Genomic DNA, 17,591 nt, shown 5'->3' on the forward strand with positions numbered 1-17,591 from the left:
TTAAGTAACTTGCTCAAGGTTACACGGCCAGTTATTTCTGGGTGTGAGCTGAGTATTGGAGCCCAGATTTGATCCCCAGGTCATCCTGACACTGGAGCTGGTGCTCTTACTCGCTGAGCCACCTGGCCGCCCCTAAGCAATTGGGGTTAAGTAACTTCCTCAAGGTTACACAGCCAGGTGTTTCTGGGTGGGTGCTAAGTGTCTGAGCCCGGGATTCTATCTCCAGGTCATCCCGACACTGGAGCCGCTGCTCTTACTCGCTGTGCTACCTGGCCACCCCAAAAGTTTGTATTTTTTGCTAAATGTTTAGAGAGCATTTATAGATTTTTTTTTTTTACTTTGTCTTTCCCTACTTTTTGGAATGTTTTTATTTTCATTAGGGTAATTTCTCATTTGTGTTTGCTTTTATAGCATTTTGTTCCCTTTGTTGCTGAAAACTTAGCAGAAGCTGAGTATGACTTGATTGGTCAATTGTATTACAAAGATTGCCATACTCTGGATCAGTGGAAAAAAGGATGGTTTGCTATGGACAAGTCTAGACTACATTTTTGCCTTCAAATGGAAAATGCCGAAGAAGAGTTGATGTATTTAAGGAGATTACAGGAGCTAAGTATGATTTTCCTCATTTTGTTTTTCCTTAAAATAAGTTTATTTTTTTCATTTTAAATCAAAATCTTGAAAATAGGAATGGATGGCGATTTATCTATATGTTCATAGAACTTTAGCATAGTGAATCTAGTGAATAAATTATTTCTTGCAACATAATAAAAATGATGGTAGCTCCCAGTCCATGGCATTTTATAGGTAAAAAACAACTTTCCTTGCTACATCCCAGTGAGTCTGATATTTCAAACAGGTGGCAGATATATCCCCATTTTACAGATGAAAAAAGGTTAAGTGACTGCCTCATAATCTTACTACTAGGTGACAGAAATAGGAATTGACATGGGATTTTGAGATTGAACAGACATTTGAAATTATTTAAATACCTTCATTTGCAGATTAAGAGACAATGATTTAATGAGGATAAAGTGATTTGACAGAAGGTAGCTGGTGACTCAATGGATAGAGTGCTAGCCATGACTTTTGGAAAGCTTGAGTTCAGACTCACCTCCGTGACTGTGGGCAAGTCACTTACTTGCTGCCTGCATCAGTTTCCTCAGCTTTAAAATGAGAATAATAATAGCACCTATCTCTCAAGGTTGTTATGAGGATCAAACATGCAATCACTCAAGGAAATGTCTGGCACATAGTAGGTTCTGTATAAATCAATATTCCTTCCTCTCTCCCTTCATCTCATAAGTAGTAGAGTCAGAATTTCAACCCAGACCCTCCAACTCCACATGCATTTCTCTCCACTAAATGTGATAGTATTTGGTATTTGAAAGATGTAGATATCTATACAGAATGTACTTCTCTCTCTTTTTTATCTAGTGGTAGCCATCACTCCTCTTGGGGGAGAGGAGGAACTAGGGGAGATTCTCCTTCTGCCACCCAATTCGTACCATATTTTGAAAGTTATAAGTAAAAGTTTTAACTTAGCATTATATAGAAACATCTTTTTATGGAAATGAAAATGTATATAATCTGGTATTTCCATCTGTCATTTTTCTTTTATGGAAGTTATGGCTAAGATTTTTATCAGATGAAATCGTTTAAGATTAATTGAATGATAAAATCTCAAATGTTCCTTGAAATAATTGTTTGGTATTACATATTTTACTTTTTGAAACATACATATATTTTGTACCCAAAAAAATAAATGATAAAGTAAATTATAAACATAAAAAGTGTATATCATGGAAAAAACATATCCTAAAATTGATGAATATTTTAAAATGAATGATACCTTTTTAAATGCTAATAATTCACATTGCATTTAAATTTATTGAGGGGTTGTTTGAGATGTTAAGGAAGGACTAGTATTTCTGGTGTGAGGGCTTTCTGAGCCCTGCTTTTCACCTTTGGTATCTACCTGCTACCCAGTTCTCACCTATGCCTTCAAAAAGCTGTAGCATCCTCAGAAGATACCTAAGCCAGACTGAGGGTAACTGAGAGGTCTCAAACCCATCTTTGAGTCAGGGAGCCATCTAGCCCAAGCATTTGAAGACTTCTGGTTGTATGGGTAGATGAGAACATTTTTGTTTCAAGGGTCACAAAGGTGGCTGAAGTAGGAACTGTGGGGTGCTTAGAGCTTGGTCAGACATCAAAGAAGCCAAGGTCATCCACTGCATCGCAGGCCGTCACCAGTGGTCTTGACTTTTGTCTTGTCACTGGATTTCAGTGACTACAGCAGAGAGTGAGACGGATGACTTTGTGCAGCTCTGCCTCGTTTAAATTCAGTTCATGTGCAAGACATCACCTGTGACACCATTGGTTCTCTTCGAAAATGAAGGAGGAACAAAATCAAAGTTATTGAGTTACAGTAATATTGCATGATAATATATTGGATTATTTACTAGTATATACACATCAGTTCTCTAAATACCTTTGCCACCTTGGAAATTAAGGAAATACATCATTGCAAACTCTTGATTACTTACACTGATGGGAGAGTAAGACGTCTAATCCAAATTGGCTTTACTTGGGTAACGAATTTTTTATTCGTACATTTGTGTGTGATTCTTCTGGAAATTCTCTCAGGTAATGCCTCAGCATAAATATTAGTTATATTTCCATGAAATAAAAATCTGGCAATTGCCTTAACTTTTAGAAACTAATGATTTTTTTTGTTTGGCTTTGTTTTCTTCCAGCAATCAGCACAGTGGTTCAAAATGGAGAAAAAATAGACGTCTTGCTCTTGGTTGAAAGAGGAAGGTAATGGAATCTTTTTGTATGTTAGTTATTCCACATGGGAGGGAAATGTCCTAATTAAACCCAAGATCCTTAGGCACAAAATTATCTACTATTTCTACTCTTTTTTAATTGGAAAATCTTTCATTTTGCCCTTTCTTGCAATAGGAAGCAGAATTCACTGAGTATAATTTAAACATGTCCTGATGACTCTGTTCCTTGCTTTGGTGGATTTTTTTTTTTTTTACAAATAATAGAGTATTAGACATATTGAGATGAGTCAGTATTTACCTGAGGACATATACCTAAACTTGTCTTTGATATGATAAACCTGTCTTTGAAACCACTTTAATCTCTTGATATTTCTTTCTTATCATCTCTATGAGTACTTAGACAACTTCAGCTTTTAATATCAGAGTACAACAACTTTTTTCCAAATTTTTCAGGTTTTTTTGTAAAATCATCCTATTTATTTATGTTACAGTGTTTAGACATTTCTGGAATTTGATCAATAAGCATTTGTTTTTGCATTGAGGACATAAAGGCAAAAATGAAACAGTCAGCCAGGGTGGGGAAACCTGTGGACTCGAGGCCACACATGGCCCTCTAGGCCCTCAATGGCAGCCCTTTGACTGAATCCAAACTTCGCAGAACAAATCCCCTAAATAAAAGGACTTGTTCTGTAAAATTTGGATTCGGTCAAAAGGCTGTACCCAAGGCCCTAGAAGGCCACATGAGGCTGCAGTTTCCCCTCCCCTGGTTCTGTATCTTCAAGAAACTTACATTCTTTCACAGGGGAAAAACAACAATATGTGTACTTAGAAGCAAATACAGAATGTATAAAAAATGAATACAAAATATTTACAGGGAAATACTAGAGACTGGTTTCAGGAAAGACCTCATGCTCTCATGAGGTGAGCTTGGAAGAAATGTTCCCCACCACCCACCCTCTTCTAGCATCAGTAACCCATTCACTCCACTCCTCCTTAGCCTTAACCCACTTTATCCCATTTCCATTAACTTGTATTTAAATGATCCCCTATATATACTCGGGATAGTGCTAACTCAAATTACCTAGAAACTGATTTATTTTTGATATTATAGGCATGATAGCTGGGAATGTCAGACTTGGCTCTCATATGCTCTTTTAATCATAGTGGTAGTAAGAGTAAAAAAAAATTGATATTTAAAAGAAAAATAAGTGAATCTATAAGCACTGCAAAGATTTGTGATTCTATCCACATGTATGTTCCTTCCAATGATAAACATCTCAACTTCTCCATGACTTAATGGATGGCTTTATGAATTACCGTGACCATAAAAATTCATTACCTAGTGGTCACCTGGTGATGAGCCTCTGCAAACTTTGCAAGGCTGGTCCTTAGATCATACAAAGAAATTTAGTCCATTGCAGGGTCTGTGCCTCTAGAAAGCAGTTGGCTCTTTTAGTTTGGTACAGGGTGCCAGGATGGATGCCTACCATTCTAGACCCCTGAATCATCTTCATGCTATGATGAGTTATTGGAACAGGATGTTGCTAGAAAGAATACTCACTGAATAATTCTAAAATCATAACATAATTTCTGCTAATGTGTATGTTAAATGTTCTTTTGTTGTGCTTTTGCTTTGACAGATTAAAGTAGCCAAGACAGACATACGCATACAAATGCTAACAAGTTTCAAAATGTTTATAATAGAGGTAGCATGAACATGAAATTACCAGCTCTGTTTTAGGTTTATAAGCCAGGCATGTCAGTAAAATATATTTTACCTTTTTATGACCCTTCATATTCTTAATATGACAGAAAATAAAAAATACTATACTGATCTATCCTCTGAATTAATTGAACTCTTAAAATTCTGCAGGATAGCTCCAAATATGTAGTCATTTAAATAAAACAGAAAACTATAGCTGCTTATTTGTATTTAAGCATCTTCTGTGAATGATGGTTGTTTCATCTGCCTGTTTTCTTCAGTGTTATCAGTGATTTCTTAATAACTAAATCTGATGACCTTTTCTCAGTCCTCATCCTTTTGCCTTGGGAACTCTCAGCCACCCTCTTCTTGCTCATCCATTCTCTAGATTGCTGTGACCCTCCTCTTACTGCTTCCCCTCCTAATTCCCCTCCAATCCTCAGGTTGTTGTTTCTGAGTCTACTTTGCTGAATCTTCATCCAGGTCACACCTGTTCAAAGATCTATGTCCTACAAGGATTGGTCCTGGGCTTTCTTCCCTTCTCCCTCTATACTATTTTACTTGATGATCTCAATTCCCATAGATTGAATTCTTTATGCATGTGATTCTCAGTTATATTTGTCTAACTGTAACTTCTCTCCTGACCTATGGATCTCTGTCTCTACCAACTAATGAATAACTTGAAATAGATGTCCTGTAGGACATCTTAACCTCAATATGTCCAAAACTGAAACTATTATCTTTCCCTCAAGACCCTTCCTTTTTTTTTTTTTTTTTTTTGGCTTTTTGGAGGACAATTGGGGTTAAGTGACTTGCTCAAGGTCACACAGCTAGTAAGTGTGTCAAGTGTCTGAAGCCACATTTGAACTCAGGTCCTCCTGACTCCAGGGCCAGTGCTCTATTTCCCTGCTCCACCTAGCCACCCCAAGACCCTTCCTTTTTACTATGAAGGGCACCACCCTTCTTCCAGTCCCCAGTCTCTAAGCCTAGGTGCCTTCCTCAACTCCTCACTTTCAATTTCCAGTCAGTTGTTAAGTCCTGACTTCCTTACTAACATTTCTTATAGAAACCTTCTGTCTTCTGATTGTATTACCACCCTGGTTTGAACCCTCAGCACCCCACACTTGGAGTATTATAGTAGCCTTCCGGTTGCTGTCCCTTCCCCAAAACTTGACCCACATCAGTCCATTCTTCACTCACCTGTCAGATTTATTTGGCTAAAGCCTAGTTCTGACTTCATTGTCCTCTTATTCAGTGAACTCCAGTGGCTCTCAGTGTTGGCTTTTAAAGCTCTCAGTAATTCGGATACTTCCTACCTTTCTGGTTTTCTTATTCCTTATTCACCCTGATGTACTCTGCAATGCAATGACAGAGTCATTGTCAATAAGCGTTTATGAAGCACCTATAGTATGCTAGACACCTCCTGCCCTCATGGAATTTGCAATCTGATAGGGGAAGACAGTACATAAAAGGAAGCCGGAAAGCATTGAGGGAGGAGAGGGGAAGGCAGCCAACATGGGGGCAGAGTGGAGACACTTCCATGCTAAATATCAAGTGTGACACTCCTGACTGGTCATTTTCACAGGCTGTCCACTGTGCCTAGAATTTTCTTCTTTCTCATCTCATCCTCTGAGCTTCCCTACCTTCTTTCACATCTTAGCTGAAGTTCTACCCTGTCCAAGAAACCTTCCTAGTCCTCCTTAACCTTAATACCTTCCCTTTGAGATTATCTCCCTATATCCTTTTAACACAAAGTTGTTTGCCTGTCGTTTCCCCTCATAGACTGAGCCCCTTTATAGTAGGGATTTTTTTCTTTCTGTGTCCTTGTATCCCTATCTCTTAAAACAGTGCCTGGCACGTAGGAAATAATAAATACTTATTAAAGTGTTTGCTGGCTATATTTTCCAGCCTATTGTGCAAAAGATGTTTCTGAAGCTTTAGAATTTTAATGTTTCAGGGTATTATGGGGTGGATAAAGAAAGGAGCAATAATTTTAGATGATTTTAGAAGATAGTCTGCTATTATATTTCTTGAATCTCTTTGAATAGTGTTTATAATGTATCTGCCCAGCAAAAAACAAAGAAAGAAAGATAGAAAGGAAGAAAGAAAAAGAAAAAACAGAGAAAGAGAATCTTAAGTTATCCTTTATCTTTTGTCTGGTCATTCAGTATGCTTCCATATTAGACAAAATATTATAACTCAAGAATAATCAAAGTAGTAACATCATTAATAATACACCTTAATGATTTTAAATGAACATTTATGGTTCATTTTTTATGATGCATGTTAGTGTTTTCCAGATTTAATTGTATTAATAAACCCACAAAAATAGATGAAATTCTCTGAACAGCTGTCTGTCTACATATTTGGAATATTTTATAATTATAATGCTCATATTTAAATGGAGCTGTAATCTCATTACTGTGGTTATTTCCTCTAGAAATTCAAATTGCAACCCACCCATTCCTGTCCATACTGAGTAACTTTTATCTATGCACCCTCATAAATTTATCACATATTACCTAACATAGTAGGGACTTTCCACAATTTCTCTTAACATTGTGAGGAGACTAGGTTGTCTGTCAGTTAGTTATTACTATGCACCCTTATAAATTTATCACATATTACCTAACATAGTAGGGACTTTCCACAGTTTCTCTTAACATTGTGAGGAGACTAGGTTGTCTGTCAGTTAGTTTCTTGTGTCCAAAGTATTATAAACTGTTCAGACCCATTGTTTGCCTGTCCACTTTAATTTGTGTCCATTTGATTTCTTCAAATAGTATAATGTTTCTTGACTTCTAGCCACATAACAACATTGGTAGAATATTGGCATTAAAAGAATGGGTCTTGGTTTCAAGGAGAAGCTTGGAATACTTTGTAGTTTCCCAAAGATAATCCAGTCTTCTCTCCTTCTGTTATGTAGAAGTAACTAGTTCAAGTCTTTGTTCAAGATTTTTAGACTGAATGAACTTTTTAGGTTTTCCCTTCAACTGTATTTTATAAGCAAATAGGCATTTTTCATTATATTGTTTTGGATAGTTAAGCCAGATTCTTTAATCTCTTTATGATCTCAATTGGGAGATGAATGGATTGATAGATGGGTAGCTAAATGGATAGTTAGCTAGCAAGCAAATAAATTTTTTTGTGCTAGTCACTATGCTGAGAATACATAAGCAGTCAAGCAAGACAGTTCCTACCCTCAAGGAGCTTACTGATGATGGAAGACAACACAGTTGTAAAAGGTATATGTGTATTGGATGGGGGGGGGGAGCACAGCATAATATGTCAGGCCAAGAAGTGACAGAGAAGACTGGTTGAAGGCAAGATTTGGTAAAGCTCAACTATCAGAACCTCGACAGCCTGATATTTCAGAGCTATAATCTAAGGTTTCAATGGGGAGAAATGGGGAGATGAGGATGAGAGCTTCAGTGGAGCAAGCATGGTGTAGAGATATCTAGGTGTAGTGCCAATGCGATATTCACGGCACCTACAGTGGCTATGAATAAGCTGGCATAATGCTGAATCTCAAAATATAACAGACTCTCCACATATAAGATAGAACCAAAACATTTACTCAGACAGCAGAAAACTGAATCCCAACACAAGAAAGCCAAATCTATCATAGTAACAAAGAAATCTATGCACAATAACAATGCAGAAGGCAGCTCCATCCCCAAGTCTTTCCCCTGCTAAGGCCTTCCCACAAACCAACACTCGTACCTCGCTGCCTGCTTCCTTTGTCTCCCTCAGCTCTAACTACTCTAACCAACTTCCTCTGGGTACTATTCCACCCTTCCTGCTCCATTCACTCCTCCTGCCACAGACTCCTGTGACTCAGGCTTCCATGTGACTCAAGCAGGTCACATGGGCCTATCAATAGATGGAAAAGATCTTCCCATTTACATTACCATTACACTAGGAAAGATACCCTATAACATTTTAGGGATTGCTACAATAAGCAAAAGGTTCTTCACAAACAAGTAACTTTTTTTTTTTAAAGCAATCGGGGTTAAGTAACTTGCTCAAGGTCACACGGCCAGTTATTTCTGGGTGTGGTGCTGAGTGTCTGAGCCCGGGATTCGATCCCCAGGTCATCCCGACACTGGAGCCGGTGCTCTTACTCGCTGAGCCACCTGGCCGCCCCAACCAGTAACTTTTTAATAACCTTATCATCTTGAGTAATCCTTTTGCTTGAAGCTTGTGCGAGATTTCTTCCCTAACAGTGCTAAACAATTTTGACAAGAATATGGCTCCTCATTCACTGACTCCCTTGATAGTAGTGATCAGATATTCATTGAACAAGGTTTTCTCTTTTGTAATATCTTTCAAAGAATTTTGTATAATTTGGGGCATATGCATGGGAGGCAACTTGTTGGAGAAGAAACTTTAAGGTTATATTGGTCTACCAAATCCATTTAAAAATAATCAACAAATAATTCACATAATTCACGCAGTAGGATCTTATCTTCTCTATATCTTTCTTCCAATTATGTGATGATAAAGATGCAGTCTACTTTAAAATATTACTTTCCAGACTTTGTCTCTTCCCTTCTAATATGTTCATGAGAATTGTCCAGTGGTGTGTAGAATATTCCCACAAAAACATATTGCATAGATCAATGAATGGGGGGAAAAGCATTTATTTTAAGTGCTTAACCTGTGCCATGCACTGAGAGTATAAATAGATGACTGGAAACAGTTCCTCCTTTCAAGGAGCTCACATTTTCCTATTAGGGAGTGACATGATTAAACTCAGTCTAAAGGAAAATTATTTGGGCAGCTTGGTAATACTGGGTTGGAGAGCAGAGAGGCTATAAGCTGGGACATCGAGTAGGAGGCCCTTGCAATTGGCCAGGTAAGGCTTTATGTGACTGTATGAGGAGTAAGAAAAGGACAGGGTTAGATGTACAGAAGTGAAAATAAAAATGTTAATGAAATAATTTTGATCTTACAGACCCAGGGCTAGAGAATTGCTGGTAAGATTTTCTCTGTAAGATTTAAGTTGTATAGATTTTAAAAGATTAGGTGTAATTTAGACTTGATTAGTCATGATGTACATGAAAACCAATATGAAAAGAGAAATATTCTTGCCAGTTTTTTTTTTGTAAATCCCTCTCTTATAAATAATTTCTCGAATGTAAGGCAAAGTGTGTTAGAGTTGTTACTCTAATGATGACAATTGTAATTTTAGTTAATGCAACTATCAGTTATTCATAATAATGGAGGCAGATGATTGTGTGTATGTGAGTGAGTGTGTGAGAGAGAGAGAATAAATAACGAGAATAATTTGAAACTTGGAGATAACCCAAAATTCCTATTGAACTATTTCTTCCAGTTTCCTTCTTTTGCCAGCTCTTATGACAGAATTGGATGCAAGAAGCAAAATTGTGTCTGCATTTCACCTTTTTTTCCCTGCTCCTGCCTACCCTTTGTTAGAGGTGCTAATGAATAGTAAAGTGGCTAAAAGCTGGCATCTGTATTGCAAATGATCTAGCTAATTCATAAACTAGAAATCAGTAAGGACTAGAATAATCAAAGCTAGGATATATTCTAGTTTTTTTTTGGGGATTCACATTTCTTCCCCAGATACATATATGTCAGTGCCTTCAGGTAGAATAATATTGCAATAATATTTTTCGCTTATAGAGCACTTTTGCTCCTAAAAGCTCCAAACAGAAGGTATTCCAGATGGTGTCTCTTTAATGTGTACACTTTGTTTTTAAAAGTATTATTTTGGAAAATAAACCTTTGTTACTTACCCTTAAGGGTTTCTGACTACTATTTGAAACCTTAGTAAAAATTCTAGGAGCTTACTTTTAGGTTTTTTTGTTAGCTCTTAGGAGTTTTTTGTATGAAAATATACCCATGAATTTACTTCAGTGTTCTGGGTCTCTGTGCTCATCTATAAAAATATGATGGTAGAATCTGATATTTCTGGTTCCTTCTAGCTCTAAATCTTATGACCTATTATAGTTCAGCTAGAAGTTTTGGCAGAGATTATTTTAGACTATCTAGACCAAATGCTGTTTATCACTAGAAATCAGTTATGTTTCTGCTTTGATTGGCATTTTGAAAGAATTACAAAGCCCTCTTTTAACCATTCAAAAAAAAAACCAGCTGAAATTTGTCTCTGGTTATACAGATCTCCCAGTGTTTGGTAACCATGGGATTTCTAATTTGATAAACAAATCTACTACTCTGCTTCAGCTGAAAGGGCATTATATTGTAATAAAGAAACATGAATACCTCAGCATGTGTTTGGAGGAGCACAAAAGATAACTTTTTTAAATCTGTGGTTCACCTGTGATAAAGTCTAATTTATTTGGCTTTGGGGACTAAATGTGCCTAAATTTTATTTATAAATTTCATTCTTGAAATAAATGTTTTCTTAGTATATTTCATAATCATGGAGATTGGGGAGCATTTGTTACTAGGATTTCAGCACTTTTGAAAACTTATTTTATATTTCAGAAAGAGAAATAGTAGCAAGTCTCTTGAGGCCAAATTTTCTAAAAGTCGTTTCTAAATGGTGCATATAATTGCAAGTTAAACAGTAGCTAATTCCCCATGATGTGAGCTTGCCTGCCGTGGTGACTTTTTCAACATTTAATTTTAGAGACCATTTCATGTAAAAGTTACCAAGATAAATTGGATTTTTTCCACCTGGCTTTATGAAGTAAACGTGATTGTAGCAGGTAGATTATGAAATGGGCTTTATATTAAATGGAATGACAGGTAATAAATGGTTATTTAATATGACTTGGATATATGAAAGTGTATTTGTTTCAGGCCTCTACTATAGTTCTATTTTACAGATCATCTTGGAATGGTGGGTTCTCAAAGGATTTGGTAGTAAAAAACAAACAAAAAAAATGAAGAAATGAACAAAACTTTTAACTAGGTCCAACCAAGTTAGAAGGACTTAACGTATGAACCTAATGTTGCATTGTATATTGTTGTCCAAAGTTTAGTTTAGTTCAGAGATTCCTCACCAGAAGTTTTGGCATCAAGTCATAGGATCAAAAATTTTAACTGGAAGGAACTTTGGAGACTTTGAAGTCCAAACCCCTCATTTTATAGAAGAGGAAACTGAGTCCCAGGCAGGTTAAGTGCCTTGCCTAAGATAATAAATCACTTTAAGGTTTGCAAAGCACTTTACAAATATTATCTTATTTGATCCTCATAAGAACCCTGGGATGTTGTTTTACAGATGAGGAAACTAAGGCAGACAGGTTAAGTGACTTGCGCAGGGTCACAAAGCTAGTAAGTATCTGAGACCAAATATGAACTGAAGTCTTCTGACTCCAGGTCCTGTATTCATTCACTGTGCCATCTGGTTGCCTCATTCTTCCTGATTTCCTCATCCAATGCCCTATCCCTTATTCCATGCTATTGTAATATTATATTTGGCCATAGTTACTCCTGAAGATCATATACTAAATTTTAAAAGGTTCATGATCTGTGATCATGGAAGAAGTACCCTCTTTGAGATTATCAGATAGTTGATGATTTTTGCATGTGCTTCTTTAATATCCTGTTACTTTGTTAGTTACTCAGTTTCTTGTTTGTTTGTTTGTTTTTGGAGGGGGGAAGGCAAGGCAATTGGGGTTAAGTGATTTGCCCAAGGTCACATGGCTAATAAGTGTTAAGTGTCTGAGGCCAGATTTGAACTCAGGTACTCCTGTATCCAGGGCTGATGTTCTATTTCACTGGGCCACCTAGCCACCCCAAGTTACTCAGTTTTATTTAATTTTAGTTAACTCTGTAGAGTTCTCTATGTAGACCATCATATCATCTGTAGTTCCTCTTTGCCTATACTTATTTGCTCAATTTTTTGCCCTATAATTACAGCTAGCATTTTTAGAATTTTTACTGAAGTGTCATGTTAGCTGAAAAATACACAAATTATATACACTTTTACATATAAAAATACACAGACATTGCTTTCTGTACCTATTTTGTAATTATTAACAGATATTATATGAAACTTTTCCAGAAATTTTCATCAGGTGTGTAAATTCTTCCTTATGTATATTTTAGTTGGATTTATCTAAGTCTGAGAGACATATGTTGAACTCCTCAACCTTTTAATTTTAGTATTCTTCATGAATTTATTAGGTTTTTCTTTATTTGATACTTTGTCTTTTGTTTTATACACACACACATACACACACACACACACATATATATATGTAACATATTGAAAGTCATTGTCCATGATGCCTTAAAGCATTTTTATCCTGTTTATTTCTTTTAATTTCCCTGTTTATTTCTTTTAATCAAATTTATTTTCACTGTTTCCTAGCCTGGGATCATTATATTGGTACCCTTGCTTTTTTGGTTTTAACTGAAGGGTAATAGATTTTGCTTCAGGCCATTATCTTAACTCTGTGTGTTTCTTTTTTTTTTTTCTTTTAAGCCATCAGGGTTAAGTAACTTGCTCAAGGTTACACAGACAGTTATTTCTGGGTGTGGTGCTAAGTATCTGAGCCCACATTTGACCCCCAGGTCATCCTGACACTGAAGCCAGTGCTCTTACTCACTGAGCCTGGCCGCCCCTAAGCAATTGGGGTTAAGTAAGTTGCTCAAGGTTACACGGCCAGGTGTTGATGGGTGGGCAATAAGTGTCTGAGCCCAGATTCGATCCACATGTCATCCCGACACTGGAGCTGGTGCTCTTACTCACTGTGCTACCTGGCCTCCCCCTGTGTATTTCTTATAAACATCTTATTGCTAGATTCTTCTTTCTGCCATCCTTTCATATGTTATCAGTGTGTTCTTCCTATTCATATTCATAGTTAGGATTGCTAAATGTATGTGTATATTTCTATTCATCCTATCTCTTTAAACATTCTGTTTTATTTAGTACCCCAAAGAAAAGGAGGGTATTGGAAGAGAAATATGCTTAATACTAGAGATCTTTGTTTGATCCTATCTCCTTTCCATTCTATTCCTCTTCTCCTATCTAATCCCTGATTTGGGGGTAATCTTGCCCCATTCTTTGCTTGTATACCTTTTTTCATGTTCCATTCTCCGAAAATGCAATTATTATCTAATCCCTTTGTTAAACTATTTTATCTCTTAATTTCTCTTTTCTCTCTTCCTTGCTGCCCCTGAGTTTAATATATTTTCATTTCAAATTCTCTCTGTGTATGTATTCAACCATTCTTTGTCCAATTCAGATGAAATTGAAATTTATGTGTCGCCCTTTCTTGTCCTTTCATCCACATTTGTATAGTTTTCTTCTTGTGTACCTTTATTATTTGAAATAGTAAATTCCATATCACATAGCATTTGTTATTTGGACTCATTCTGTACATTGTTAGAAAATCCCTCTTCCCCTGTCAAAAAGGGAGGAAAAGCCTAATTGACTATAAGATTGTTAGAAACATGAGCTTCATTAAACATTTTTGTTTAACAATTGTTATGCTTTGACTTTCTCACCTGTGCCTGACTTTGACTTCTCATGTGACTGGATTTCACTTTATACCTATTTTGTTCCATGTGTATCCCAACATTCCATAAACCGTTAGTTTCAATAGCAGTGGGTTAGTGATTCTGTTAGGACATTTTTCACGTACTTCTTTACATTTTAGATGTTTGTAGAAATTCCTGAAGTCTTCGTCTATCATTTAGATTGTAAACTCTTGTAAGGCATAAACTGTGTTATTTACATCTTTGTGTCCCCTACAGGGTTTTCACAAAGTAGGTGCTTATTATTGTTCCTTTGGTGAAATAAAAACAAAATCAGCTTTCTGCTCTAGAGTTAGATTATTGAAATAACTTTTCAGTTTTTCATTATTGGGTATCACAGGTTTCTTTGGGAATGTGATAGGGATAATTTGACATATTCACATGGACCCTTCCCTTGAATTTACAATGTCAGACTCTATTTCCATTGACATGTCTTTTGACAATATTCTAACTGGTATAGTATTTGGATAAGCTTCATAGAGGGCAGTTTCTTACCAGACATTATTAAACCCAAAGTAACTGCTGCACTGAATGGCATGATATTTTAGGATTTACTCTCTGACAGTGTCAGTGATTCATAAGTTAACTTCTCTCTAGTCATTTCTGTCATTCACTAGTATGTAAGCAGACAGTTAAATCTCTCATCACTAGGCATTCCACTTGACTAGAAATAAAATGGAAAGTTGGAAACTGTCACAGGTAATTCAAGAGTTATAAAGTTATTAGAGGATTGGCATTACCTTTCAAATACCTTACTTTACTTTCTGAACCAGTCACCCATTCTACTTTCATATACCAACAGTATCATAAGTACTGCCACCTAGATTTAGATCCAAAAATCTCAAATAAAAAAAAAACTGCATGGATGGGAATCAGAGAATGGGTTTTTCTGGGTGAATTTTTATCTCATGCTTTCTTCTCCCCCCATCCTAAACTTCTACACATAACACAAGATCTAATTTTTGGTTTATTTTTCTTTGAAATGGAAAACTTTGATATTTTGTTTTGGATAAGAGGACTTATCCATATTTGATTCAATTTAATGACAAGAAGGATCTGTGTTAAGGATAAGAAAATAAATGATGTAAGAAAAATAGAAAAGAATGGAGAAGTTGGGTAGAATTCAAAAAGGGTTAAATAATGTCAGTTTTCATAAAGAAAATTTTGGTGTCTTTGGCCAAAACTGATATTGTGGCCCTGAAAATGAAAATAAAATACTTAAAAATAAATGGGAATTTAAATTAAAGATTGTAGTAATAATTTAAGGTGATAAAGCTAAGGAAGTGAAGGTAGAAAGGATGTGCTGTAGTGAAAAACTTTCCATAACTCATTTTTATTCCCTTCTCTTGATCAAACTCAGGCAAAAGCCATCTGTAATAGACAAAGAATATCCTCAAGTCCAAAATAAATTTATTTGATTTTAGTCTTATCATTTTATGTTTTCTTTTATTTTCCTTTGATTTCTTTGCTTAGATTTTTAATATTATTTAGAACTATTTCTTATAGCTTTTGTAGAAGAATCACTCTCATTAACAAAAATTCTCTTTCAAATGTTTCTGAACTTTGCAGAACATTATACATCCATGGTCATACTAAGTTGGATTTCACAGTTTGGCATACTGCAATTGAAAAAGCTGCAGGTACAGATGGTAATGCATTACAAGACCAGCAGCTCAGCAAAAATGACGTTCCCATTATAGTGAACAGCTGTATAGCATTTGTTACACAGTATGGTAAGTATTTCTGAGATCTTTTTCAACTCATGATATCATTCTTATCATTTATAAGTAGTGCCCCAATTGGAGTGAATTAATGTACTTGTGTTTGAAAAGGCACCCAAGAAAAATGGAGACACTATTGATTTTCATCCATTGACTTTTTTCTCCCCTAATTTCATTCAAAGTACGAAATGTAATTTGAAATTTTTATTTGTTTCTTTTCTCTTTCCTTTTTTGAATTTTTAGTAAATTATTCCAAGAAAATGTTTGAAGAATAATAGAGAATAAAACAGGTATTTGAGTATAGGTTTGAATTGTTTCTCTGGGTGCTAATATGTTTTAGCTGTTCACTATACCTCAGTCACTTTTAAAAGTGTTTTCAGAAGTGTTCGTTCTGGTACTTCGGAAGATAAAAGATTTAAATTTTTTTTTTTTTTTTGCGCGTTATGGAGGGGCGAAGGTAGGGTAATTATGGTTAAGTGACTTGCCCAAGGTCACAAGGCTAGTTTTTGTGTTAAGTGTCTGAGGCTAGATTTGAACTAAGGTCCTCCTGACTCCAGGGCGGGTGCTCTGTTCACTGTACCACCTAGCTGCCCCTAAAAAATTTAATTTTTGATAGAGATATATGTTAATAATAATCTAATTGTACAACAGAGGGAAAATTCCCCTTTTTTGTCTCTTAAAAAATTTGATGATTTTTGAGTCAAATGTCTACCTAGTGTTATACATTGGTGTTATTCAAGAAAAAAAATGGTTACATTTGGCCAATTTACAAAGATGATTTTTTATCAGGAGGCTTGCCTTATTGCAGACGTTTGTAATCTGTTTCTGTATGCTTTCGCTTGATTATAGCATGTAGCTATGATTAAATACTGTATATATCTCAGCACATTATCTGTTGCCTTCTCTTTGTGTAAAAATGATCCTGGATTCTCAAAAGCCATGCTAGAAAATTAACGGCTCTTGCAATTGCTACCATGGTGGAAAAGCTTTAAGCATGGTACTTCATATCCAAGGACTAATCCGGCTAAGAATAAGAGAGGCTGTTGGCCACTGGGTGTTCTGTGACCATGACAACCCACTAACAAAGAAAAATACAAGACTGCTTTCAGACCTGTTTGGCCCTCTTTTTGCTTCTTTGGCAGTGATAAAATGATGTAAAGCAGGTCAGAGAATGTCAAGAGTGGCAGTTTAAAAAAAATCTATAACATAAATTCAACTGCTGGAACCCTCAATTTCTGATGATCACCAATTTGATACGCTGGCAAAAATGAAAGCATAGACCTAATGAAGTTGCAAGATAATTTGCAAGTTCTTCTAGATCAATAGTTCTTAATTTTTATATAGTGCATTCTTTTAACAATCAGGTGAAGCCAGTTAGACCCTTGTAATAATGTTTATAACTGCATAAAATAAAATGCTTAAGATTACAAAGAGAACCAATTGTATTGAAATGCAGTGAATAAAATGTTTTTAAAAATGAGTTCAATACCCATTCAATAAGAGGTTTTCTCAAAGTTGTTTTTACATTGCATTTAAAAGCAAGAAGTATAATTTCATAGGCCATTTATTCATCTTACATTGAAGAATTCATATTAAGTATAGAAAAGGTAACAGTCCTAATGAAGTCGTGCAGTTATCTGTTGTTGGAGATGGATTAGAGAAATTCATATAGAACATGACCAGATCCCTCAAACTAAGTAAACATATAACTAAGCATAATACTTGACACCTTCATGATGAAAGTTATGCTTTGAATAAAAAGCCAAAAATATTTTGGAAGATGCTATTTGGGAGTAAATAATGAAAAAGACTGAAAGTTTTCTTCTTTCCTCCAAATTTTGAATATCTTATTAAAAAAGGGAGCCCTGAACCTCTAGACAGCTTGAGCACACAACAGCATAACAA

At 35.7% G+C, this 17,591-nt stretch overlaps 1 protein-coding gene across 5 annotated transcripts in view; it reads left to right on the top strand.

Moving 5' to 3' along the window:
• The window catches only part of ARAP2 (ArfGAP with RhoGAP domain, ankyrin repeat and PH domain 2), a 251,214-nt gene that overhangs the window by 162,420 nt on the left and 71,203 nt on the right, over nt 1–17,591 (top strand). For all 5 annotated transcript variants that reach the window (XM_069068703.1, XM_069068712.1, XM_069068731.1 and 2 more), the window contains 3 exons: nt 412–610; nt 2,754–2,817; nt 15,535–15,698. In XM_069068703.1, the coding sequence (XP_068924804.1) occupies nt 412–610; nt 2,754–2,817; nt 15,535–15,698 (427 nt within the window). The remainder of the gene's footprint in view (nt 1–411; nt 611–2,753; nt 2,818–15,534; nt 15,699–17,591) is intronic.

This window comes from Petaurus breviceps, unplaced genomic scaffold, assembly GCF_028583685.1.
Source record: "Petaurus breviceps papuanus isolate PSGF00001 unplaced genomic scaffold, PetGlider_PUasm1.0 140, whole genome shotgun sequence".
In the NCBI taxonomy this organism is placed as follows: domain Eukaryota; kingdom Metazoa; phylum Chordata; class Mammalia; order Diprotodontia; family Petauridae; genus Petaurus; species Petaurus breviceps.